General features: G+C 43.2%; 1 protein-coding gene across 1 annotated transcript in view; it reads right to left on the bottom strand.

Moving 5' to 3' along the window:
* LOC142465264 (uncharacterized) overlaps nucleotides 1–27,456 on the bottom strand; it is an 84,487-nt gene that overhangs the window by 44,220 nt on the left and 12,811 nt on the right. The window contains exons 2-3 of the mRNA XM_075569276.1: nucleotides 25,708–25,866; nucleotides 22,936–23,094 (exon numbers count right to left, since the gene is read on the bottom strand). Coding sequence (XP_075425391.1) covers nucleotides 22,936–23,094; nucleotides 25,708–25,859 — 311 coding nt within the window. The 5' untranslated portion in view covers nucleotides 25,860–25,866. The remainder of the gene's footprint in view (nucleotides 1–22,935; nucleotides 23,095–25,707; nucleotides 25,867–27,456) is intronic.

The following is a 27,456-nucleotide window of genomic DNA, read 5'->3' as shown; positions in this document are numbered from 1 at the left end:
ACTCAACGAATGGCCGTAATATTTTGTCGACATATTTGCTTGCATTTTCCATCTGGTTCCCCGTACCTGACAGTATTGGTCGGCCAGGGGGTCTTGTTGGTTTATGAACCTTGGGGAGTGTGACAGGGTGAATAAACGTCACCAACCCTATGCCTGGCAGACATGTGTAATATAGCAGTGAGGAGGTTAATTTTCAGCTGAGTTAATTAGTATTATATTGTATGTCTTTATTTATATAGCACCATTAATGTACATAGCGCTTCACAGTAGTAATACATGTGGTAATCAAATAAATAACAGAGCATGGGAATAAGTGCTTTAGACATAAAAGTAACATTAAGGAAGAGGAGTCCCTGCCCGAGGAGCTTACAGTTACAGTCTAATTGGTAGGTAGGGAGAACATACAGAGACAGCAGGAGGGAGTTCTGGTAAGTGCGTCTGCAGGGGGCCAAGCTTTATGTATCATGTGTTTAGAATATCCACAGTGCTATTCATATGCTTCTTTAAGCAAGTGTGTCTTAAGGTGGGTCTTAAAGGTGGATAGAGTGGGTGCTTATCGGGTACTGAGGGGAAGGACATTCCAGAGGTGTGGGGCAGTCAGTGGAAAGGGTTTAAGATGGGAGAGGGCTTTAGATACAGAGGGGATAGAAGAAGACATCCTTGAGAAGAACGCAAGAGCCTGGATGGGGCATAACGAGAAATTAGGGCTGAGATGTAAGGAGGGGCAGAAGAGTGTAAAGCTTTAAAAGTGAGGAGAAGAATGGAGTGTGAGATGCGGGATTTGATCGGAAGCCAGGAGAGGGATTTCATGAGGGGAAATGCTGAGACAAATATAGGAAAGAGTAGAGTGATTCTGGCAGCAGCGTTTAGGATAGATTGTAGGGGAGACAGGTGAGAGGCATGAAGGCCGGACAGCAGGAGGTTACAGTAATCAAGACGGGAGAGAATGAGGGCCTGAGTCAGAGTTTTAGCAGTACAGCAACAGAGGAAAGGGCGTATCTTTATTATATTGCGGAGGAAAAAGCGACAGGTTTTAGAAATTTTTGGAATGTGAGGGGCGAATGTGAGAGAGGAGTCGAGTGTGACCCCTAGGCAGCGTGCTTGGGCTACTGGGTGAATGATCATAGTTCCAACAATAATGTGGAAGGAGGTAGTAGGGCCAGGGTAGGTAGGAAGTATGAGGAGTTCTGTTTTAGCCATGTTGAGTTTAAGGCGGCGGAGGGCCATCCAGGATGATATAGCAGAGAGACATTCAGAAACTTTGGTTTGTACAGCAGGTGTAAGGTCGGATGTTGAAAAGTATATTTGTGTGTCGTCAGCATAGAGGTGATAATTAAACCCAAAAGATGTTATTAGATCACCTAAAGAGAGTGTGTACAGAGAAAAGAGAAGAGGTCCCAGGACAGAGCCCTTGGGTATCCCCATAGACAGATCAATAGAGGAGGTGGAGGTGTTAACAGAAGAGACACTGAAAGTATGATGGGAGAGGTAAGATGAGATCCAGGATAGAGCTTTGTTCCGAATACCAAGAGTATGGAGAATGTGAAGGAGAAGAGGGTGGTCCATGGTGTCAAATGCTGCAGAGAGGTCGAGTAATATGAGCAGAGTGTACTGACCTCTGTCTTTGGCAGCATGGAGGTCGTCAGTTATTTTAGTGAGGGCTGTTTCCGTGGAGTGAGCAGTGCGGAAGCCAGATTGTAGAGGGTCTAGGAGAGAATAGGTGTTGAGAAAATGGAGCAAGCGAGAGAATACAAGACGTTCAAGGAGTTTAGAGGCAAAAGGCAGGAGGGAGACAGGTCGATAGTTAGAAAGACAGGTAGGGTCAAGCTTGCTGTTTTTGAGTAATGGTATGACTGTTGCATGTTTGAAGGAGGATGGAAAGGTTCCAAAGCAGAGGGAGGAGTTAAAAATGTGTGTGAGTGTAGGGATTATAGTAGGAGCAAGAGGTTTTAGAAGATGGGAGGGAATGGGGTCAAGAGGGCAAGTGGTAGAGGGAGAAGAGGCGATCAACAGCAACACATCCTCCTCTAAGACAGTGGAAAAAGAGTCAAGGAAGGCAGGAAGAGAGTTAGGAAGAGGTGTAGGATGGGAGGAAGAAACAGAGGGGATTTTCTGACGTATGGATTCCACCTTTTCCTTAAAATAGTCAGCAAAGTCATGAGCGGAGATGGAGGAAGGAGAGGCAGCAGTGGGTGGTTTCAGTAGAGTCTCAAAGACAGAGAACAGTCGGCGTGGGTTAGACTTGTGCATGTTGATTAGAGTAGAAAAGTAGGCTTGTTTAGCTTGCGAGAGGGCAGAGTTGGAACAGGATAGCATAAATTTGTAGTGAAGGAAGTCTGCGAGAGTATGAGATTTCCTCCAGAGGCATTCCGAGGAACGAGTGGAGGAACGCAGCATGCGCGTGTGGGAATTTAGCCAGCGTCTAGTGTTAGAAGGGCAAGGGCGGCAGATAGAAAGCGGGGCATGTAGATCAAGAGGAGGACAAGGCAGAGTTGTAGTTCCTGATCAGGTTGTCAGGGTCTGTAGCAGAGCTGAGAGAGGAGAGGGAGGAGCGTAAAGTGGACTGAAAGTCAGGTAAGTGAATAGAGCGCAGGTTTCTGCAGAACCGGGGGGGGGGGGGTACCTGAAGGTGGAGAAGGATAGAAGCGAGATAGAGAGAATGAGATGAGTTGATGGTCAGAGAGAGGAAAAGGGGAAATGGAGAAATCGGAGAGAGAGAAGTTTTTAGTGAAAACCAGGTCTAAGTAGTGGCCATCCACATCCATGGGTGCTGGCTGCAGTCCACTGTTGAAGGCCAAAAGAAGAGGTTAGAGAAAGAAAGCGGGAAGCCCAAGGGAGAGAGGGGTCATCAATGTGGCAATTGAAATCCCCAAGGAGAAGAACAGGGGAGTCTGAGGAGAGAAAGAAAGAGAGCCAGGATTCAAAGTGAGAGAGAAAGGCAGAAGGGGGATGAGTAGACATAGGTGGGCGATATATGACCGCCACATGGACAGGGAGAGGAGAGAAGATCTGGACAGTGTTAGCCTCAACGGAGGGAAAAGCAAGAGATGGAGGAATAGGAAGGGTTTGGTAATGGCAGAGAGAGGAGAGAAGGAGCCCCACGCCTCCACCCTTGCCATCAGGGCACAGAGTGTGGGAAAAGGAAAGGCCACCATAGGAGAGGGCAGCTTCCAGTGCAGAGTCAGACTGAGTGAGCCAGGTCTCAGTTATAGCAAATAGGAGCAGAGAATGAGAGAAAAAAATTCATGTACATAGAGGAACTTGTTAGAAAGGGAGCGAGCATTCCAAAGGGCACAGGAGAAAGGGAGAGAGGAAAGAGGGTGGCAGAGATTGTATGGTGGTATGAGGTTGTAGGGGTTGACACCAGAAGGAGTAGAGGTTGCAATTGGCAGGCGAGGACGAGCGCATGTACGAATAAGGCAGGGACCAAAATTGGGAGAGATATCCCCAGAAGCAAGGAGGAGAAGCATGGATAGAAAGAGAATGTGTGAGGATGATTTGTAGGGATGTGCTTTATTGCTGGGGATATAGCTGTGGGGTGTCAGAAGGCGCAGGTAAGAAAGGAGTTCATGTGAACAGAGAAGTGGTGAAGGAAGGAGAGATGGAGATATATGAGTAGAGTTAGAGACATAATGAGGCTGGTAAAAAGAAGTGCATAATTTGAGAAGAAGTGAAGTCACAGCAAATATAAATGGTAAAAGCAGCATCACAGCAGTAATGATGCAGTCTGGTATTGATGATATCCTCCTTTCCAGCGTAGTTCAAATGTAGGAATCAGGGCCAGATGGGGTGTCCACTTCCTCACTTCTTTTGAACTTCCTTTTAAAATTCAGTTGTTTAGTAGTCCTGCCACTTATAATGGGCCACTTGGACAAGGGCTGCAGGGCTAACAGGGGAGGAATGTGACAGGGTGAATAAACGTCACCAACCCTATGCCTGACAGACTTATGTGTAATGCAGTAGTGAGGAGGTTAATTTTCAGCTGAGTTGATTAGTCTGATCCCAGCTGCCTCATAAAGGTGTTTTAAAACCCCCAGGCTGTACACACTTGCAGGCTGGCTAGTTAAGAGATAGGACTGAAACGCTGAAATAGATTACTGCTATAAGGTCTGTTTTCAAGATACATGTTTGATGAACTGTCTGGGTTTTTGTATGCTGGAAAGAAGCTGTTTTGTTTTTGTATGCTGAAAATAATCATTTTTTTTGTATGCTGAAAAGAAGCTGTTTTGTTTTTGTATGCTGTATTTTTTAAGGCTCAATAAATAAGCCTTATCAAGAAACTCCGCGTTGGTTGCATGTACCCTGCAACACAGAGGCTATAGAATTTTGCTATACGTGGCATGCCCCCAGGATGAACTCATATTCCCGTTTAGTTACAGATTTGGTTTGTAGTCCATCCTGTAGACTGGACAGAAGTTTATCAAGGAACGTTGCTGTAGGGTCGGAGGGGAGAACCCTATAGCAAGAGGTGTCTGAAAGTAATCTCATATTCACGGTGACATAATCACATCGGTTAAGGTTTACAATATTCCCCCCTTATCCGATGGCTTGATCACTATCTCCTGGTTCTTCTATAAATCTAAAAGGGCTGACTGTTCAAAGCTGGATAAATTGGATTGTATAGTTGTTTGTGAAAGGAGCCCAAAGTCATGTGTGACCCTGTTTACGAAGACTTGGATATTAGGGCTTATGCCGAAAGCAGGAGTGAAAGTAGAAGAAGGTCTCTACAGTCGGTAAATGGTGCCACACCCGGGTCTCGCTCACTCTCTTCAAGGAGAGTGATGGCGTCTTGCAAGTGCATAAGTTCTTCCGACTCAATTGGTGATAGGGCAGTAATGTGTAATTAAACGTCTACTGTAACTATTATTGACGGTCTGGTTCCGATTTATTTTAACGTATACCAATTAATGGATTTTAAGTTAATTAGTTTCCAATACATATAGGACCAGTACTTTGCTTCATATTGCGCATTAGCTGCTGATTAAGGTTACTATCTCCCCACAGACACAGAGTGCAGAACACAGGGACTTATCCAGATGGTAGTGCCTTTGCTCCATTTGGTGTCTTTTCTTCTTATTTCTATTAGGGTTTGTATTATAGAGACTTTGTTGCTACATTGTCTTTGAATATACTTATACAGTTACCATTACAGCACTAGCGTTGTGTCCAATATGTGTTTTAAACATGTACGTGAAGTTGTTAACCCTTAATATGGTGGTCTCCAGGCGGATCCAGTAGTTCTCTGAGCTATGGGCTTCCGTCGTCATTCACCTGATCCTAGACAATCTGAGAGATTAGGTGAGGGTGACAGAAAATAAAATACATAATACATACATAAATGTACTGTATGCTCAAATGGAGCAACTTAATAAAAATAATACACATATTTAAAATAATATATTAGAGAATGAAAATATTTTGGAACAAAGATGTTTTCTAAGGAATACATTCTCAGAAGTTGTTTCTAGATTGATACAGGGAAAAGGAGAGAGAACAATATAATGGGGGACATAACCCAAAGTATGTATTAGTACTCAGTCATATTCATTTGTAAATGTTACAATACCACTCATTTAAGGTTGGTTCTATAACAAAACCAAATAAAGATACAGAGGGAACCTTGTGCAGGGCTCTGCATAAAAATGGAGTGTTTGTCAGGTAAACAAACATAACATAGGGGATCTCACCCCACAATATGGAGAAAATAACAATTGATCGCATATCATAGTTGTTACAGGAAACATTAAACCACAAGAGGATGGATCAGTCACAGAATATTCCGGAAAAATTACAGAAAATGGAGCAGGAGTCAAAACACCAGGTCCGGGCACATATCTAGGACTGAACATCTAATTAACCACCATCACTATAGGAGTGACACAATATCAATGTCCTCATTGAGGCCAAGTGGGGTCCTGGATTTGGTCATAAATATCCATAGGGAAGTTTGTATTTTTTTCCAATTTAATTTGGTTGGTGTATTACACCTTCTCTTAGACACCTTGTATATTGCACTGTGTCGTATGCTTAGCTCACATTTTGGGGTATTGATTACACTCGATTTATTATATTTTACTCACTTCTTAGGTCTTAATTAAACCAATGTAATAAACATATATTCATTACACATTTCTGTGTGCTTTGGACAATGTTTGTCTATATAAATCAGTGAACTCATTTTAATTTATAAGTAGAATTTCTGGAACTCCTTCTCCTACTCACTATAGACACGAAAACGTTCTATCAATCTGATGGGGTGGGTGCTGGGGTTTAAGCTTGCAGGGATTTGTGTGTTAATTTCAAATACAATACTTTTTTTTTGTAACTTAACATTTTATTGATTTTCAAGACAAAGCATAATACACAAACCTTCCATTGTTTCAATTAACATCCAAATAAAATCATAACATACAAAAAACCTAAATCTATGGGAAGGGGAATACAATACATTTTTATGCTATCATTACATTCCTGTCGCCATTCCAAAGCGCTTAATAATAACCGGTAACACAATATTTATATGATCTACTGCTGCAGCAGCTTTATTTCGAACAAATCACCGGCTTTTACCTGGCTTGTTCCTGGAATGCCACGCTGTTCACCTGGAGCATGCCGCGTTCATTTTGCTTTCCCAGCCAAGGGTCATGCCCGGCTGATGCGTTTATTGATAATGGTTCGGATTTTAATAGGCTGCAATGCTTCGCGTTTCTGCCAGATGGCAGAAATTCATGAATTGTAATGCGCCGAATCAGTAATGTGTCGGCTTGCAGGTGTTTCGTTTAAAAAAAAGATACTGTACCACAGTGTGCTATTGTAACTTGGCCTTGAGACTGAAGGAAGAGGTTGCAAAAATGTATTGTAACGGGTTTTCCCCCCCCCAATCTCACATTGGCCCGGGTAGTCTAACCAGTCCCCATTACGTGTTCGTGTCTGGTGGTGCACCTGTAGGCAACAGGGCTCCTGAGTCTCCCGCGTGATGGTATTAGGGGATGTCATCCAGACAGGCAGCTGAGGTAGTGTGTGCGAGTCCTACCTATATCCAGTGCAGCGCCTCCACCTCATCAGGATCTGTGCTTCCGCAGGGAGATGGTCCTGGTGAGGGTCTCCTTCTTGGTGGTGCCATCCACTGCTGAGTAACTTCACACTCACACAGTGGAGATATATTCGAACAGGGCATCTTTATTGAGGGTGGTATGGGCAAACTGCCCCTCACAGATAACAGCTCAGCCACTCATCTCACTGCAGCATTCCATTAGGAAGGTCCCTTCTCTAATAGATCTGCTTTCCACCTCTACTCTCAGAGAGATTCTCCAGCTTCTCTGGCTGCTGTCAGCTCCTCTCCTGAGCTGCTTTGTCTCTCTCAGCTCCTCTAACTCTGCTGCGTATGCTCACTGACTCACAGCTAGCAGGAGACACTGCAACATTGTTGCAGACCTTCACGTGCCTCTCACTGAACTGAGCAGCTCAACAACAGGAAACTGAACTTCTAACTTTAGGCAGTGCTGTGTCTTATATCACCCCCCGGAGAACAAACATGCTCTGTATCACTAAGTGGGAACACACTGCATGTTGTCACTTCCTTTGGGGACATATGACACCTCACCAGAGTGTGAGGGCAAACCTCCATTGATTGTTGCTGGCACTCCTGCACACTTACCAGGGTTACTGCCAGCATGAGAAAGAGAAATGTACACCAATCCTAGACATGGCTACATTCTCCCCCAGGCTACATTCTCCCCCTGGTGGAATCCCAACGACCTCGCTTGGGACCTAAATTTGCGGAACCTTCCTTCAGGTAGCACTGCAAAACATAACAACACATTATTACAGTACATATCTTTTCTCATAAACATAATAACAGATACATCCTAACGTAGATGTGTAACACCCAGAATTATTCCCTTCTGTAGAACCCATGACTGGTACCCCCATACCTTCTCAAGGTGGCTTGTGCACAGCATGGTCCACTGGGCTTAGAGCATCAATGCTGTAACACTCTAGGTGACATACTGGACACCCACAATCAGCCCAAAATTCTGGCATGGATGCTGATGGACCGAAAGGATCATGCCCATACACCTCCCTAAGGCATCTCCGGGAAATGTAGCATATCCCCTCGTGACTACACCACGTCTCATCTAACCCGCCAGGATCCCAATTTTCTGAATCAAGGGAACCCATTTCAAACATAAGTACGTTCTCCCAGGGACGATGAAAATTACGTACCCACTTTTGGCGATCCCTAATAACTCTTTCTGACAGTGAGGGCACATAGGGGGCTCCCCAGGCAATAGGCACCATATGAGCAACATTACCCAAATCCCCAGATGAAACTCCCAAAGTTCCTGGAGACCCAAAATTTGACCCAATGCTCTTAGAATCACACCCCACCACAACAGTACTATTGTCATCATTAGGGCTGTATAACATTCTTTGCATAGCCATTTTCCTCCCCGATCCCTCATCAGAGGTAAAACAGTCACCCCAGTCCAGATTTTCCCCAGTCCATTCTTCAAAAGTGGCTCGGGACTCCCCAGACAACCCTTGGCTAGACTGGGACCCAGATGAGAAAGTGACAGGGGCAGGGGTTTTAACTATGGCCAGGGGTTGGGCATAGGGAAACGCTGCCGGCATACGCGGGGCTACGACCCGCAACTTTTCGCTACCTTGCCCAGTACCATCGGACTGGCACTCCGGTTCACTCGCCTCCTTACTCCCAGGCTTCCGCAGGGCCTGCTGGCTCTTCTCGGACCCAGGCAACCTGGTACAGCTGCTTGGCCGAGAGGACACGGCCATCTCGCTGGACTCGCCGCCATCTTGCGTTGGGTTCCCAACCGGAACCTCTTCCTCCAGAACGACATCCGCCGCCGGAAGTGATGGTTTTGCTCTCTGCTCCGTCCGGGCCTGGGCTAGGCCTTTCTCCGCCGTTGCCACCACCGGCGCCTGTGGAGGGTAAGGATGTATCTCACCGCTCCGTCGGCTCGGGATGGGTTCCTCTCCACCGTCTGTTCCGTCAGTCACCATGGCCGTGGGACCCCACCTCTCAGGTTGTTTCTGCACCGGCGACACGAGACTCCGCTCCGCCGCGACACAGGTAATTGCCGGTTCTTTTCCAGCACCGCTGTAGTGGTCCGCCGGTGGGCGCATCACCACCGATGGTTCGCTCGGTTCCATGGATAACGGGGCAGGTGATTCCTGCTCGGGAACCGGGTCTAAAATGTTCACTTGGGCACACAGGCCCTCTACAACCTCCACAGCTGGTTGACTACTGTCTTCAGTAGTACAGGATGGGGGTAGGGACATCTCCGCAGGGGAACAGCGTCGGGGCGCCTCGCATTCGCTGGTGGCCATCGGCCTGAAGCTGTCCTGCTCCGGCGGTACCAGTGGTAGCGATCCCCCTTCTCCCTGGGCAGTCACCTTACCCTTCGTTGATTCCGTTAGCTGTGGTTCCATTATCTGGGGTTCCGGTTTTGGAACCGGATCTGGAACCGTCTCTGTCATCGGGGCTTGGAACTCCTCAAGCGTAGGCAGAAAAGGGCTAGACACAAGATGGTTTGCTCCGTTCACAAAGAAAATAGCTCCCCAAACAAGTTCTTCTCCCAGAAATACACAATCAGAGCCCAAACACCTCAAGCTGGTGATCCCGTCAGTGGATACTTCCAGGACCCCTTTAGGCAATGAATAATAGGCAAAGTCCATATCGCCCTTCCTCACTTTATGCAGACACGGGCACAAAAGAAATGGGTGACTTACTTTCCTCGCTCGCCATGCCCCTGGTAGCTGAGGTTGTGGTTTGCTGCATTCTGTTTCTTTCTTAGGGGGAACAGAAGTTGCTACTGGCAGTTCACTGTGCGCACTCCCCCTGGTGGACTCTAGAGGAGGGGCGGCACACTCTTTCAAGGAGTGACTCTGGCTCTGCGCTGAGTCACTCACATCACCGGGGAGGGGCTCTGAGTCCGTCACAGTCCTTGAGGGCGCGGCCACAGCTTTCGCGCCATACCTTCCCGCAGGGTGGGGTTTTTCTTTTGGTGCCAATCCCGGCCAACTTTCTGCAATTTTAGCATTTGCAGAATTTCCTGCAACTGGTCCACGCGGTCTCCCAGGGAAGCGGGAACCGCCATTTTGGATCGCTCTGCCATCCATATTCGCAGCAGTTGCAACTTCATGTTTCTCTATATCATTCACTAGCCTCTCTAAGGACAGGGGGTCACCCCGCTTCCAGGAGCACCGCATCTTGGCCACGACAGGATGGTCAGGCATCGCTCCTCTCAGAATTTGATAACAAAAGTACACCTCCACCTCAGTGGCCTTAATACGATCACCTTTTCGCATCTCCCGCAAGACTTCTCCAATCCGCAGGAGGAACTCAGATAGCTCCTCTCCGTCTTTCTGACGAAGACTGAAGTACCGCTTCATCAATTGTCCTATGTCCTCTTCACACACAATGGACTGATTGAGCATTACTACTGACTCCAACGCCGTCGCCATTTTGCGTTGCTTTATTTGTTCTGATTGTACATGGAGCTCCTCTCTGCGGGGCAGCTGCCATACCGATACAACAAACATGCCTTGTGCACCACCTTGTGTACCTAATGTAGATCTGACTCGTGTTTGCACTACCTCAGGCTAGGCTCACTCTTGTTGTGTCTGCTGTATCTCCTTCCTCCCAGTCTGTGCTCCCTTCGGTAAGTGATCTGGAATGGACTAGAGTACTCTTCCATGCAGTACTTGGGCGTCTACCTACTGTTGGCTAGCCTAGTGCAGATCCTCTCCAGAATTCCTGACCACGTTAACAGGCTATCCCTTCAGGCATCCTACCCCTAGCGCTACCTCAAGGTGACTAGGACAGCTATAGCCCCTCTCCAGACCCACTAACTCCTTAGGTCAGTCTAGGGCGTGCTTTGCGAGGTTTTTCGTTCTCCTGACTACCCCTAGATTTTCCCTTTCCAGCACAGAGTGGCAGCAGACACTCTCCCTGTTTCCTATTGTGTGCCTAGCAAAAGCCTGTCCTGTTAACAGGCATCTCAGCAGCGCCTCCAATTGTAACGGGTTTCCCCCCCCCCAATCTCACATTGGCCCGGGTAGTCTAACCAGTCCCCATTACGTGTTCGTGTCTGGTGGTGCACCTGTAGGCAACAGGGCTCCTGAGTCTCCCGCGTGATGGTATTAGGGGATGTCATCCAGACAGGCAGCTGAGGTAGTGTGTGCGAGTCCTACCTATATCCAGTGCAGCGCCTCCACCTCATCAGGATCTGTGCTTCCGCAGGGAGATGGTCCTGGTGAGGGACTCCTTCCTGGTGGTGCCATCCACTGCTGAGTAACTTCACACTCACACAGTGGAGGTATATTCGAACAGGGCATCTTTATTGAGGGTGGTATGGGCAAACTGCCCCTCACAGATAACAGCTCAGCCACTCATCTCACTGCAGCATTCCATTAGGAAGGTCCCTTCTCTAATAGATCTGCTTTCCACCTCTACTCTCAGAGAGATTCTCCAGCTTCTCTGGCTGCTGTCAGCTCCTCTCCTGAGCTGCTTTGTCTCTCTCAGCTCCTCTAACTCTGCTGCGTATGCTCACTGACTCACAGCTAGCAGGAGACACTGCAACATTGTTGCAGACCTTCACGTGCCTCTCACTGAACTGAGCAGCTCAACAACAGGAAACTGAACTTCTAACTTTAGGCAGTGCTGTGTCTTATATCACCCCCCGGAGAACAAACATGCTCTGTATCACTAAGTGGGAACACACTGCATGTTGTCACTTCCTTTGGGGACATATGACACCTCACCAGAGTGTGAGGGCAAACCTCCATTGATTGTTGCTGGCACTCCTGCACACTTACCAGGGTTACTGCCAGCATGAGAAAGAGATATGTACACCAATCCTAGACATGGCTACATTATCAATTTAGGGTTTTCATACATATTAAAGAAAGACAAAGACCAGTTTCAGTTACAGCATTCTCCAGAGTGTTCAAGTGCAGCCCGCTTTCCAAAAACCCGACAGAAGTTACGCGTATTTTATATGTGCCGCGATTAATGCAACAGATGGCAACAGTTGCTCAAATGTATCAGTATTTTATCGAAAACTATGACTTTTACAAATTTTCGCCAACTCCTCATACGTGGAAGCGTGCAGTATGGAAAAGGTTATGTAGTGACCCCTGTTTTCATCGTATTGAGCCACAATTTGTTGGAGGGTATTGGTGTGTACCGGATTTTTCCCGTATCTATGATCATGGAGGTGGCAAAAGGCGAAGGGTCATGTTAAACCAACTAAGAAGCGACAGTCGCTGCCAAGCAATGCACCAGCACCGGCTTCCAATGACGGTCCCACTGTCAGTGACAACCCTGAGTCTGACCCTGAGCCTGACCCTGAGCCTGAGGCTGAGCCGGATTTCGCATGCAGTTTTGATTTAGCTTGCATGTACCTAAGAGATTTCCAGCCTCACCTGCTGACTACAGGTGGACTAGTCCCGCTGCAAACTATCGACGTGGATGATCAAGAAAGCTGGACTGGTAGTGAACCGGCGCCGGCGCCAGCTGAATGGGAAATTCTATGGTGAGTTGCCGTATAATTTTGGTGGGACTGGCTGGGTAGGGGGCTGACCATAACTGTACATTAAAACTTTTCTTTTTGTTTTTCCTCAGAAACGAAAACGGCTAATGGGGGGATTTCGATGGATAATATTGTACTGTATGCTGATGTTTTCCGGCCGTACAGTATACTGTGTAATAAACCCGAATAAATAAATCTATGCATTTATTCTACATGTTCAGTATCGTTTCATTATGTGTCTTCTACAGTTTACTGTACAGTGGTATACAGTGCCTAACATCTATGGGCAAAATGAATTTTATTTCTAGGTGCCCTAGAACAGAAGTTCTCACGCCAATTGGCCGTGAACTTGACCGAGGCCCTAAGTAGTTCCCACGCCAATTGCGCGAATATAATTTAAAACAATCCGTTCTGTGGGTCTGAGCGGGTTGAAATTCGCCTGGCCCTCATGCGGAAGGACCCTTGCCACAGTGGCAAAATATCAGCCTTGCACGACCCCCGGAACCGTAGGTACCAAAAGACAGTTTAAAAGCACATTACCAAAGTGGCTTTTTTTTCTGCCATGCAAGTTAATGGCAGAAACCTGAATTTTAACATTACACTGACTCAGTTCTGTTGCCACTAGAGGGTCGCAATTTGCCATGCAATCCTGACGCAACTAGGACTACATGGTGACCGAATCTGAGCCCTCTAGGTTGAACAGAACCGGAGATATGGGTTCCCAGTTTCTGCTCATTCTGACTTAGCCGTTTCAAAGCAGCGCGGGTTTCTCCGCCATTGCGCTCAATGGTAGGACCCTCCTCGCCGGCGTGACCCTTTCTCCTCACCATTACAGCTCGGACCCTGTTGGGGTAAAGTGAGGGGGTTCCTAACATCTAGGGGCGAAATGAATTTTATCTCTAGGTGCCCTAGAACAGAAGTTCCCACGCCAATTGACCTAGTTCCCACGCCAATTGCACGCTCATTGCTCTTTTTTTACAATGTTGCTGAGCTTGCGGCTTTGCGGTCAGGCAGTAAAAAAAACAGTGCAGCAATTCAACATGTTCTTTTATTGGTGGAGTCAGTACAAAAACATTTATTCGCAAATACTGTACAATGTTGAAACATGTAAAGTGCACTGTATGAATATTAATTTGTCTATAGAAAATCTACTGTTTGTTTTTGGTACATGGGGCACAGGGAGTTAAAGTGACTTGCTTTTTATGTACTGTATTTGGGGGTTGGATTTGGGGGTTTATTCATCAAATTATTATGATGAACTGCCTTTTGAAATTGCAGTGCTGTTAACTATTTCAGCCACACACCTCCAGAGTTTTTAATCCCTCCCTAGTCAAGCGTCAATCGGCTGAGTCACCCTAGCCTACCATCCCCCTCTCTCCACTGGGTCGTTAATCTTCTGCGTATTGCCATTGTGTTCTTAATCCATCCATAGCTGAGCTACTAAGGCTCAGTACGCCTGCGTCTAATCACACCATCCCCCTACCCCAACCCTTAGAGGCCTGTTTTGTTAACGGTAACGCTTTGGAAAATCCCCTCTCGAATTGGAAATGTAAATCTGATGTGCACAGTGATGAATTTAGTTTAGTTATATATTTTCTATATTAAAAGTAGAATAGCAATACAAGTATATACACATGTATTATATATATTCAGCACCCAACAGGTTAACATGTTATAAGTTCAACATGCTACTTTTATGAAAGGCTCATGGTCAGCTTGGAAATCAGAGTTCACATATGGTTATAATTGTATAAACATTCCTTAGGTATCAATGTCTCTGTGTCTCGGGGTCTGTCTGTTCCTGTGATATATTATATCCCTGCCAGCAGAAGGTCCCTAGGGTTTTTTTTACCTCCTGAGGAAATCAGTCTGTTTAATCAGGAGAGAAAGAGACATTGATTGATGAGTTCTTTGTTCAGAAAAGTATAAGAATCATGGGTAATGTAGTTTAAACTACTACCCTTCTGTATTTTGAACTGACAAGTAAGAGTATGTATGTATCTTTGCTATGTAAAAGCTTATTGAAGATTGAAAGCTGATTGAAGAATAAACTGCTGATATATTTGAACTGAAACTGAGTCCTGATTTTCTAAAGAAGAAACTTTTGTAACACACAGCACAGTGAGAATTGAGAGTACACTGATATTGCATCAGGGTGTGAAAACATTTGTCACTCAGTATGGTTTAGAGTCACGTGTTTTAAATACAATACAGTACATTCTTTAATATCTTTAAAATAAACATACAGTATATAAATATACTGTATAAATATAATTTTAAACAATCCGTTCTGTGGGTCTGAGCGGGTTGAAATTCGCCTGGCCCTAATGCGGAAGGACCCTTGCCACAGTGGCAAAATATCAGCCTTGCACGACCCCCTGAACCGGAGGTACCAAAAGACAGTTTAAAAGCACATTACCAAAGTGGCTTTTTTTTCTGCCATGCAAGTCAATGGCAGAAACCTGAACTTTAACATTACCCTGACTCCGTTCTGTTGCCACGAGAGGGTCGCAATTTGCCATGCAATCCTGCCACAACTAGGACTACATGGTGACCGAATCTGAGTCCTCTAGGTTGAACAGAACCGGAGATATGGGTTCCAGGTTTCTGCTCATTCTGACTTAGCCGTTTCAAAGCAGCACGGGTTTCTCCGCCATTGCGCTCAATGGTAGGACCCTCCTCGCCGGCCTGACCCTTTCTCCTCGCCATTACTGCTCGGACCCTGTTGGGGTCAAGTGAGGGGGTTCCTAACATCTAGGGGCAAAATTAATTTTATTTCTAGGTGCCCTAGAACAGAAGTTCCCACGCCAATTGACCTAGTTCCCACGCCAATTGCCCTAGTTCCCACGCCAATTGCGCGACCAGGCAGTAAAAAAACAGTGCAGCAAGCATTTGTTACTCTGTATATTGTTATACAGTACTATCAAAGGAGCAAATGGAAACAATGCACAGTACAGTAAGACAAATCAACATGTTCTTTTATTGATGCACTCAGTTCAAAAACATTTATTTACAAATACAGTACAATGTTGAAGCATTTTAAGTAACATCTCCTTTATTAAAGAAACCCAGTACTGTATACAGTACAGTACAGTGGGATGGTGCGCAACACTGTCAGTCAGACCTGCACCAGTTCAGTCCTAGAGGGCAGCAAACAGGGCAGATTTTCAGGGCAACATTGAAAACCGTGCCTGTTTGCGGCCCTCAGGGACTGGAGTTGTGCATGTCCTGTGAAAAAAAACACACAACAACATCTCCTTTGTTTAAGTACAGCAGGTACTGTAGGGCAAAACATGTACAGTACAATACAGTTCAGCACAACAGTATGGTCTCACTGAAAGTCCTCCACGTTGTCCAGCCATGGCCGATTCCTTGCATGGCGCAAAAAGCCATTAATGCAGTCTTTAACGCCTCTCATTACAGGATCTGTAACTGCATAAAAGCGCCGCATTTCATCCACAATGTTTTTCCTTAAATTGACAGGAAGGGCCTTTTTTGCGCGATTCCCATCGTAGTTCACTTTGAACACCCACTCGCAGTACAACGAATAGGGAACATGGTGCTTAAAAATGATCAAGGCATACTTGTGGGGTGCACCAGCACTCATCACCCTATACTTCTCCCTGAGCCCCGGTGGCAGATCGCACAGGGTGATGTCGGGCACCGTTTCGATGCGAGCGGGTGTAGGTCTTCTGCGAGCGGGTGTGCTTGAGGCGACGGGCGATGGTAGGTTGTCTGGGAGGAAGCTTTCCTCCGGTCGTGGTCGCCGTGTTGTCTCCTGGCGTGCTCTTGACGGGGTTGTCATGTCCTCCTCAACGGCATACTGGTACACTACATCTTCTGGTGGAGGGGGTGCGCTTGCTGATGGAAGGGGGTCGAAGGTCCCATTCATCACATCCATGTCACCCCCCTGCTCCGGGGGCGGGGAAACAGGGGCATTAGCACCGAGCAAATAATGTATGCCCGCTATGTCAGCCTCTATCTTCTTCATCCGTTGCTCCACATTTAGCATTGTCTCCAGAAGCAGATCTATCTTTGCCAGCACAATAGAATTCCCGAGGAGATCCACACTTATCCCATTCAGCATCCGGTCTAACAAGCTACTTCTTGTGCATGGCATCTGGACATCTGGGGGGATGGGTGCAACGCAGGATGAGATGGGGGTTCCATGGACAGAAGCGGAATCGATGGAGAGTGGAGGAGGTGACCTGTGGATACCCGGTAGAGGAGAAGCGGCAGCGTCGTCGAAGAGGGATGGAGAAAGTGACCTTTGAATTTCAGAGGCGGCAGCATCTTCAGATGGAACCGGAGAAGATGGGGGTGGAGAAGACGGGCTGAAGTTTTCTGGGACAGCTACAGCAGAGTCGTCGAAGCGTATGTGAGGAAGTGGTCTGCGGATTCGATGGGTTGGCTTCCATTCGTTCTGCGTCGAGAGTACATCGCCGTATATCTTCTTCACATAATGAGGCTGACCTCTAAGAAAACCCTTAACCTTTGGGGTCAGCAGAAGGTTTTCTTTATTGGCCTTAGCCTGTCGCTTTTGCCTTGGCGTGGAAACGGCAACCGCCTTTTGCTTTTTCAGCTTGACAGGCACGGCAGAGGTGAGTGGGTTCCTGCATCCATAGAATCGGGGTTGCTCCATGGAAGCAGGTGGCACAATGCAGTATCTGGACAAGGGAAAGTTCAGATAAAGATCATCGAGTGGTGGTCTATGCAAAGAGTGTAACCTTTTATGCATGGCGACCAGGTACAGGTGTTGAAAGTGGGCGTACTCTAATGTGAGTCATTACCGTATCAATACACCATCCATTTTGTGGATTCACTGCACATTGAATACACATCGACTAAACATTCTTGTGTTTGTATTTCTTTCTACTCGCAGCAATGGTTGTTAAAAAGATTTCCAAGGATCTCAGCATGAGAATTAAGGAGATGTACACAAGCGGACACCGAATTGCTGCTATCTAACGCTGGCTAGCTACTTCTGGCCTCGTTGTGCCAGCAACCACCGTGAGCTATCATGCACACGGGAAAAACAGAGACCGCAAAAGGGCACCAAGGGTAGCTAACACGTAAGTATATTTAAATTACAACAGTATATATTTGTTTTATATTTAGACTACAACAGTATATTTGTTTTATATTTATATTTAGATTACAACAGTATATATTTGTTTAACATTTATATTTAGATTACAACAGTATATATTTGTTTTACATTTATATTTGGATTACAACAGTATATATTTGTTTTACATTTATATTTTGATAACAACAGTATATATTTCTTTTATATTTATATTCTGATTACAACAGTATATATTTGTTTTATATTTATATTTAGATTACAACAGTATATATTTGTTCTATATTTATATTCTGAATACAACAGTATATATTTGTTTTATATTTATATTTAGATTACAACAGTATATATTTTTCATATTGCTGCATATTGAAAAACAATATGTTTTCTTTACATTGCAGGGAGACAACTCTTCTGGTGGACAAAATGAGTGAGGAGAATGATGAGAGGAGTGCATTAAGGGTTAAAAACACTCTGCAGGAAAAGCACATTCTCACTGTATCCGAGACCAGCATAAAGAAGATGAGACACAGCATTGGATGGAAATATGGACGTGTGAGGTTAGTACTGGACAGTACAAGAGGTAAACATGTTTTTAGGAAACTGTACTGTACCGCTAAAATTATTTATTCCTTGTCATTACAGAACGTACCCCATGATACGGGACGCTAACAAAATAAAAAGAGTGGTCCAAGCCCAGGCATGGATCGACAGTGGAGAAACTTTCCAGGATTGCATCTTCACTGACGAGTCTACTGTGTCGCTGGAGAGATTTGCAACCTTTGCATTCCACAAAAAAGGCCGCTTATCTTTGAAGCCACGGCCAAAACACCCTGTGAAGCTGCATGTGTGGGGTGCCATCTCTAGGCGTGGACCAGGATGCATTGTAATCTTTGAAGGTAAAATATATCATATATAATGTAGCCTTATACAATGTACTTTACTAGTGTAGCCTTACTGTATGCACTGTACTGTACTATTGCGCATTTTTTTAAGCGCTATTCTTTTCTTGCTATAGGAATCATGAATAAAGCTTTCTTCCAAGACAAAGAGTTCTAGGGAACTAATCCCAATATCAGGGCTCAGTAATAGTCATGACATATACATGAATAAAGTCCATAAATGGAAATCACACACAGGAAAATAGAGCTACAATCCAAGCTACGTGAGACTTAATGAACACCTGTATATAAGGAACTCCTGTCAATAAATACATATATAGGCAGTGATTGAATGTCACAGAGAGGGCGGCAGACCTATATATATAGCATAAGAGTCATGTACGCCTACTCAGAGTACAAAACTGCATGTAAAATGACATAATGGAGTAAACAGGTAAGTACTCACTTGTAAGTAGCGGCTCATCCTGTGGTGGTGCGTGCATCACGCCAGCAGTATAGATAATGTAAGTGTCCCATAGGGTCCAAAAACGGAGCACAGCAGCATAAGAGATGGGGGCCAAAAACCAGCAGAAATGGTTAAAAAAGTTTATTAAATAACAAGTGGGGGGAACAGGGCCACTCTGACGCATTTCGGGAACAAGCCCCTTTGTCAAAGAGTTACTTTGCAACTATTGGGCCTCCTCGATATGTACGTAACCCCCCACCCCCAGCCGTGACGTCACAGAGTCGAAATCTCGCGCAAGCATCAGGGCTGAACCTCCCATTGGTGAAAACGGACCACCAATGAGGCTCTGCTCTGAGGCTCGCCTCTCGTGACGGTAACTGAATCGGGGAGGCACATAAGGAGGTGTATAAGTGTGACATAAAAACAATGCAGCTTGATGCTACTAAGAAACAAAAAAAGGAAAAGAAAAAGACAGCATTATAGCAATAATATTAAAAACAAACTATGTCCTAATGCTAACAATGGAGGAACAAAGATATAATACTATGTTATACATCTGACGAAGTGCTGAAATAGGCGTGAAACGCGTTAGAGTAAGAGTTCTCCTGTTCCTGTCTGCACCACTCAATAAAGAAGTTTTTTTTAACAACATTACTGGAATCCTGTGAAGTCCTTACTAAGCTGTGCTCTGCTTCACCGCGTTTCGTGGATACTACAAGAAAGACTGCATTATGTATTATTCATGATTATTATTATTGTATTTTTATTTATTTTTATTAATATTATTATTATTTATTTAAATAATTTATATATTTATTTATTATTATGTATTTTTATAATTATTATTGTATTTTTTGGTTCCTAATAAAATGAATATTTATTCACATTCCTGCTAATCATAATCATTGACAACAACCACAAACCCCCTCCCCCACCCCTTCAGTACCTCAATGAATAAGAATGAATAACAAAACAACATGAATCGGTTAATGTTTTTTTAACTATCAATTCTCACAATGCTGTGCAAAACAGATTAACATTTCAAAATCGAGAAGGGACTTTCCAAAGCGTTACCGTAAACTTAGCCTCAAAGGGTTGGGGGGGGGGGGGTTGAGTCATGTGCAGTAATCAGCTAACTCCCATCTCTAAAAGGATTAGAGTACACGCAGGTGCAGTAAGGCGATTGACGCTTGGCTAGGGACGGATTAAAAAAACAATGACTAACTAACTTCAGAAAATTATCGAGTCTATGGAGAGGGGGGGTTGGGTGACTCATGCGCAGTAAGCAGGGAGCTCCCATCTCTAAAAGGATTAGAGTACACGCAGGTGCAGTGTGGTGATTGACGCTTGGCTAGGGATGAATTAAAAACACAATGACTAACTACTGTAACTTAAGAAAATGAACGACTCTGTGGAGGTGACTGTCGATAAGAGTTTGTGTGTGCGTGGGGGAGGGATGAAGGGTTAGTCGTGCAGCAGTTCAAAGAAAGAACATACAGTGCTATACTGTACTGTAGAGTACAGTAATTTCAAAAGGCAGTTCATCATAATACTGTAATTTGATCCCTACACCCACCCAAATACAGTACATACAAAGCACACAAATCTACCATGTGCAGGCAAATGCACAGATTTAATATCATAATATAAAGATTGTTTTTGCAGGCTTGTGGATAAAATAACAGTTAAAAGTTACAGGTGCATGGGCAGGAATAAACTAGCTCCCATCCGAAAGAGGATTACACACAGACACATAGAGTGGTGATGCTCTGTGCAAGTCAAATTCAAGAAGGGATTTTCCAAAGCGTTGCCGTAAAAAAAGCCTCAAAATTCCCATCTCAGAGAGAATTAGACGCAGGCGCAGTGAGTCTTTGAAGCTTGGCTATGGACGGATTAAGAACACAATGGCAAGATTCAGTAAATAAACGAGTCTGTGAAGAGGGGGGGTTGGGTGACTCATGCGCAGTAAGCAGCTAAGCAGCTAAATAGCTGCCATCTGAAAAAGGATTAGACGCAGGCTGCAGTGAGTCTTTGAAGCTCGGCTATGGACGGATTAAGAACAAAATAGCAAGATTCAGTAAATAAACGACTCTGTGGAGAGGGGGGGGTGACTCATGCTCAGTAAGCAGCTAAGCAGCTAAATAGCTCCCATCTGAAAAAGGATTAGACGCAGGCGCAGTGAGTCTTTGAAGCTCGGCTATGGACAGATTAAGAACACAATGACAAGATTCAGTAAATAAACGACTCTGTGGAGAGGGGGGGTTGGGTGACTCATGCGCAGTAAGCAGCTAAGCAGCTAAATAGCTCCCATCTGAAAAAGGATTAGACGCAGGCGCAGTGAGTCTTTGAAGCTCGGCTATGGACGGATTAAGAACACAATGGCAAGATCAGAAAATTAACGACTCTGGAATTTCAAAACCTTGAGCAAGCGTTCATGGGGAAGGGGGCCACAGATACAGCTGCATGAAGTTCAAAGCTAAAGACATACTAAAATTTCCATAGCCAGTTTATCATAATAATACAACCCCAAATACAGTACAGCATGTAAAAAGCACACAAATCAACCATGTGCAGTCAAACGCACAGTGTCGCGGTCAATAGCTACAGCAGCACAGATTGAATATCGCAATACAGTAAGATGGTTTTTGCAGGCTTGTAAAAAAATTACAATAAAAACATTTTTTAACAATTTTTTTTAACATTTTGGTCACGCACTCAGGCAAGCAAGCAGTGGTGGGCATGTGCAGTAAATTCCTGCTGTCACGCAGGAATGTGATTGCAACCAGACACACGTTCAAAGGAATGGTGTGGGAGAGATGTACTGCATTGCACAGAAGATAAGAAGTTGAAATACCCTGCAGTGCAGCTAATTATCCTGAGAGGGGAGAGCACTGCACTGTATATGCAGAAATGAGACACTGTTACAGTACTGTACACGCCTGTGCGTTTCAACAATTTTCAAATGAGACATACCGTACAGCAGCACAGCACTGCAAATGCATGTATACTTTAAATATGCAAATTTACAATTACTGCGCGCGCACACACAGACTGTGTACTGACGTAGGTTGAATCGCGAAGGTATTAGACTTCCAAGACAACAGCTCGCAAACGCCCCCCTGAGTTTTTACATGGCATTGCAGTATTGCAGACAGCGAGAATAAAATGCTAATATCACGAGCGCGAAAATAACGCAGTTCACTTCGGGCGAAAACGTCAAAAAACCGCACATAACCGGGATAATCTGAAAACCGCGGATCTAGCCGATTTAGACTCAGCTCAGCCGCCACGGTATGTGAGTGCCATCTGCCTAATATATATATAAATATATATATATATATATATATATAATTTAGTACATTCATATGTATTTTATCTATATTATTTCTTCATAGATATGTAATTTAGTGCAATACTTTGGCCAAAATATTTTAAGCCTACACTCACATCACTGTAACCCCATTTCAGTTGGTCCTACACTACCAATATTATACTGTCTAATGTACGTCTTCCACTACATAGAGGGACGAGGAAACAAACATGCTGCAAACATTTGTCTCTTGTTGTATTCACATGTAATGGAACAATCTGCCGGAGACTCTCACTGCCGCCACCAGTCTAAGTTCTTTCAAAACTAAAACTGTCTCACATTTTAATCTGGTCGGTAACTGTTACATACGCCTATAGCATATATTATCTCTAACTGTGCATGCAATGTCTTGTATATAATGTATACCCTAAAAACAGCATACTGTACCCTAAAACACAGTTATTAGGAAACAAAGACATTCCTTTGCTGGAATATTCCCTCTCCCTCCCCCCTTCATGTTTTCATCAAAATATGCTGCAGTACAGAACTTCCCATAATAAGCCATACATAATAAACCTGCTACAGGTTAGGTAAACAGAGACATTAAAACTTGATGTACTTTATTTGTACTTTACCTCACAGGTCCCACGGTCTCGCCCATATCGTGTCTCATTCGTTTGCTGCTGGGCTCAGACACTGGAATATCATGCTTTTGCTTCAGAGTATCCTGAACTTCTGCGACAGGCAGATCACAATTTTCCAGGCTGATCTCCTCCACCAGCCGCATTGTTTCACTGTGAAAGACAAAATTAGGAAGATGAAATGGATTAAAAGAATGCAGATGCACAAGCAAACTGTGTGGCTTTGTGAAGACAAACATTAGGGTAAAGTGTACACAGTAGTGTACTGTACTTACTCGGTTCTACCCTCGCGGAAAAACTTGCAAAGCTTTGCCTCCCCTGTGGCATGATACCGAACACTGCTTTGTGTCACATGTATGCCCCTTTGCTGTAGCCACTGTTGGATGTCCCTTATTGTGGATCCCTTCATAAACATCTGCATTATTTCAATGCTAGTTTTATTCTTAATTTTTGTGGCCATGGCTGCAATTCAGAATGTACTGAACTACTAATGAATGTGTATTCAATGTGTAGAGCATCTTCCTTCTGCTTTATTATATAGGTCAAGTTTCAGGTACAGTACACTCCTAATTTTGACAACTCAAAACAGTAGACAACCAATCACCAATTTATCCCTCCCACTGGGCATCCATTACAAAAGACATTCTGGAACTAGAAAAAGTGCAGTGAATAGCCACCAAATTACAAAAGGGGGTGGAAAATCTGATTTATGGGGAGAGACTAGTTTATCTAGATTTGTTTACATTAGAAAAAAAGCGTCTAAGAGAGTAAATGATAACTATATACAAATATATTCAAGGACAATAAAAGGAGAGTTCAACTTTAACTGTCTAATTTAATACCTATTTAACTTTAAAGCTTGAAAGAACATTTTCATGTGTTTAGTCAGAAGGGGAAGGACTTCCAGATATTCTACTTATAAATTAAAATAAGATCACTGAATTAAATGATGAGTTTACAGAAGCCTGTTAATGGTATTGATTGGGGCAAATAGTCTCTTTTGTTTACCCTGTTGGAATTTGCCAATACAGTGACCAAGAAAAGCAAACATTTTACATTTGAGTATATCAATTATTATTATAAGTAAATAATACTTTAATATAAGGTAATGTAAACCGTATATGTAACTTGTTAAAACATTACAATGCAGTATCTATTTATTTTAAACTAACTACAGGATAATTAAATAAAACCCTTCTAAGTTAATTCTGAATCTATTTAAATTATCTAGAATAGGGGGAGAGGGATGGGGGTGGAGAGGAGGGAAGGGAAAAACTCTCGCTTCCGCCTAATGAACAAATGAAGATAATACACAAAGGTGAAAAGGCATAAAGGATAAATGGTGAAAACTAAAGAAACAAACCCTATTACAAGCACTCAGTATGTTGCGGATGATATGATTACATATTTAAAATAATTTTAACGATATTAAAGTAAAATATATACATAACAAAGTGAGTAAATCACTATGGTGACCAAACACATACAACAAGACAAACACTGTGTACAGAAATATCAAAAACTGAGACCCCAGGTGTAACTAAATAATGAGTGCAGATACTCAAAGTAGGGTTTGCTTTCTTTAGTTTTCACTCTCTATTTAAATTATGAAAGATAAAATCACTTTAAATTTAAAAGCTGTGTCTAAAGCAGCATGCATTGGCTTAAGGATTGGTCATGTAATGTGAGCTTGAGACAACAGGTGGCACTGTGTGCTCATTTGCATGTCATTTCCCAGAATCCCTTGCTGCAGTGGAAGTGCTGTGTGATAATGGTGAAAGGCGGGGTTGCAGACCTGCCTAAGACATGCAAATGAGCATACAGTAATATTTACAGTTGTTATATATATATACATTTACACATACAGTCTTTGCAAGCACAAACCCACAATTTTTATACTGTATATATTTGTGTCATTTGGAGAGCTACTAGGTTTGTGACCAAAATGTATACAACAATAGACATAAAGGCCCCAATGCAACATCCAATATGACAAATAATTTAGTACATTCATGTTTTTTTATCTATATTCTTTTTTCATAGATATAAGTAATTCAGTGCAATACTTTGGCCAAAATATTTTAAGCCTACACTCACGTCACAGTAACCCCATTTCAGTAGGTCCTACACTACCAATATTATACTGTCTAATGTACGTCTTCCATTACATAGAGGGACGAGGAAACAAACATGCTGCAAACATTTGTCTCTTGTTGTTTTCACATGTAATGGAACAATCTGCCGGAGACTCTCACAGCCGCCACCAGTCTAAGTTCTTTCAAAACTAAAGCTGTCACATATTTTAATCAGGTCGGTAACTGTTACATACGCCCATAATATATATTATCTCTAACTGTGCATACTATGTCTTGAATATAATGTATAACCCTGTTCACTTAATGTAACTATCTATTTGTAACCATGCATTATTTCTCATAATCACTCAGTGCCCAGGACATACTTGAAAACGAGAGGTAACTCAATGTATTACTTTCTGTTAAAACATTTGCTAAATAATGAAATAAAACATATACATTAGGAATTTAGGATTTGGCTACTTTAGACAAAAACAGCCCTTCCTAAAACACAGTTATTAGGAAACAAAGACATTCCTTTGCTGGAATATTCCCTCTCCCTCCCTCCTTCATGTGTTCCTCAAAATATGCTGCAGTACAGTACTTCCCATAATAAGCCATACATAATAAACCTGCTACAGGTTAGGTAAACAGAGACATTAAAACTTAATGTACTTTATTTGTACTTTACCTTACAGGTCCCAAGGTCTCGCCCAAATCGTGTCTCATTCGTTTGCTGCTGGGCTCAGACACTGGAATATCATGCTTTTGCTTCAGAGTATCCTGAACTTCTGCAATAGGCCGATCATAATTTCCCCGGCTGATCTCCTCCACCAGCCGCATCGTTTCACTGTGAAAGACAAAATTAGGAAAATGAAATGGATTAAAAGAGTGCAGATGCTCAGGCGTACTGTGTGGCTTTGTGAAGAAAAACATTAGGGTAAAAGTGTATACAGTAGTGTACTGTACTTACTCATTTCTGCCCTCTTTGAAAAACTTGTAAAGCTTTGCCTTCCCTGTGGCATGATGCCGAACACAGCGTTGTGTCACATGTATGTCCCTTTGCTGCAGCCACTGTTGGATGTCCCTTATTGTGGATCCCTTTGTAAACATCTGCCTTATTTCAAAGCTAGTTTTTATTCTAATTTTTTTGGTCATGGCTGCTATTCAGAATGTACTGAACTACTAATGAATGTGTATTCAATGTGTAGAGCATCTTCCTTCTGCTCTATTATATAGGTCAAGTTACAGGTACACTCCTACTTTTGACACCTCACAACAGTAGACAACCAATCACCAATTTATCCCGCCCACTGGGCATCTCTCCATTACAAAAGACATTATGGAACTAGAAAAAGTGCAGTGAACAGCCACCAAATTACAAAAAGTGGGTGGAAAATCTGATTTATGGGGAGAGACTAGTTTATCTAGATTTGTTTACATTAGAAAACAAGTGTCTAAGAGGGTATATGATATCTATATACAAATATATTCAGGGACAATAAAAGGAGACTTCAAAATATCTATTCATCCCAAGGGCAGTACAAATGACATGGGGTCATCCTTTAAGGGGATTGGTGCACACATTCTTCAAATGTTTTTTCTATGTTCCAATGTCTTCAAATGTACCTTTGTTTATCATAGTTGCCTTGTTATTCAGTAAAAACAGCATCTGTGACTATTGGAAGGTCTTCCAGAAAATCTATTTATAAATTAAAATGAGATCACTGGTTGATATGATGACTTTACTGAAGCCAGACAGCCAGACAGCCAGACAGCCAGACAGCCAGACAGCCAGACAGCCAGACAGCCAGACAGCCAGACAGCCAGACAGCCAGACAGCCAGACAGACAGACAGACAGACAGACAGACAGATAGACAGATAGATTATAAGTTAAATGCACATATACAAGAGAAACAATTGATCTTCATAAGTATGAATAACTTTTCCTGACTGACACAGCAAATTTTCTTTATTTTAATATACATTTATATTCTGTTTGAATGTTTAACATTTTGGCAACATTTTTTTGACAACTGATTATTTTGAATATTTAGCTTGACATGTAAAATTAATACATTTGTTACAGTCAATCCATTAGCCACCTCCTTTTCATAATTCAGAGTCCTGTTTGTACAAATCTAATTTAATAATTATTATACTTTGATAACTTAATAACAATGAACAAGAAAAGCAACCTTTTTTAATCAATTATTATTATTATTATTATTACTAATATAAGTAAATGCTACTTTATTATAAGGTGATGTAAAATTTATGATATGTAATTTGTAAAAATATTACAATGCAAAAAGTATTTATTTTACACTAACTACAGGATAGTCAAATAAAACACTTCTAAGTACATTCGGAATCTATTTAAATTATGAAAGGTAAAAAACAGGAATATAAAAGTGCTGTTAATTTGTTATAAATGTA

This window comes from Ascaphus truei, chromosome 13 (assembly GCF_040206685.1).
Source record: "Ascaphus truei isolate aAscTru1 chromosome 13, aAscTru1.hap1, whole genome shotgun sequence".
In the NCBI taxonomy this organism is placed as follows: domain Eukaryota; kingdom Metazoa; phylum Chordata; class Amphibia; order Anura; family Ascaphidae; genus Ascaphus; species Ascaphus truei.
The sequence above is the reverse complement of the archived record's forward strand: the minus strand, read 5'-3'. Positions and strand labels throughout refer to the sequence as shown.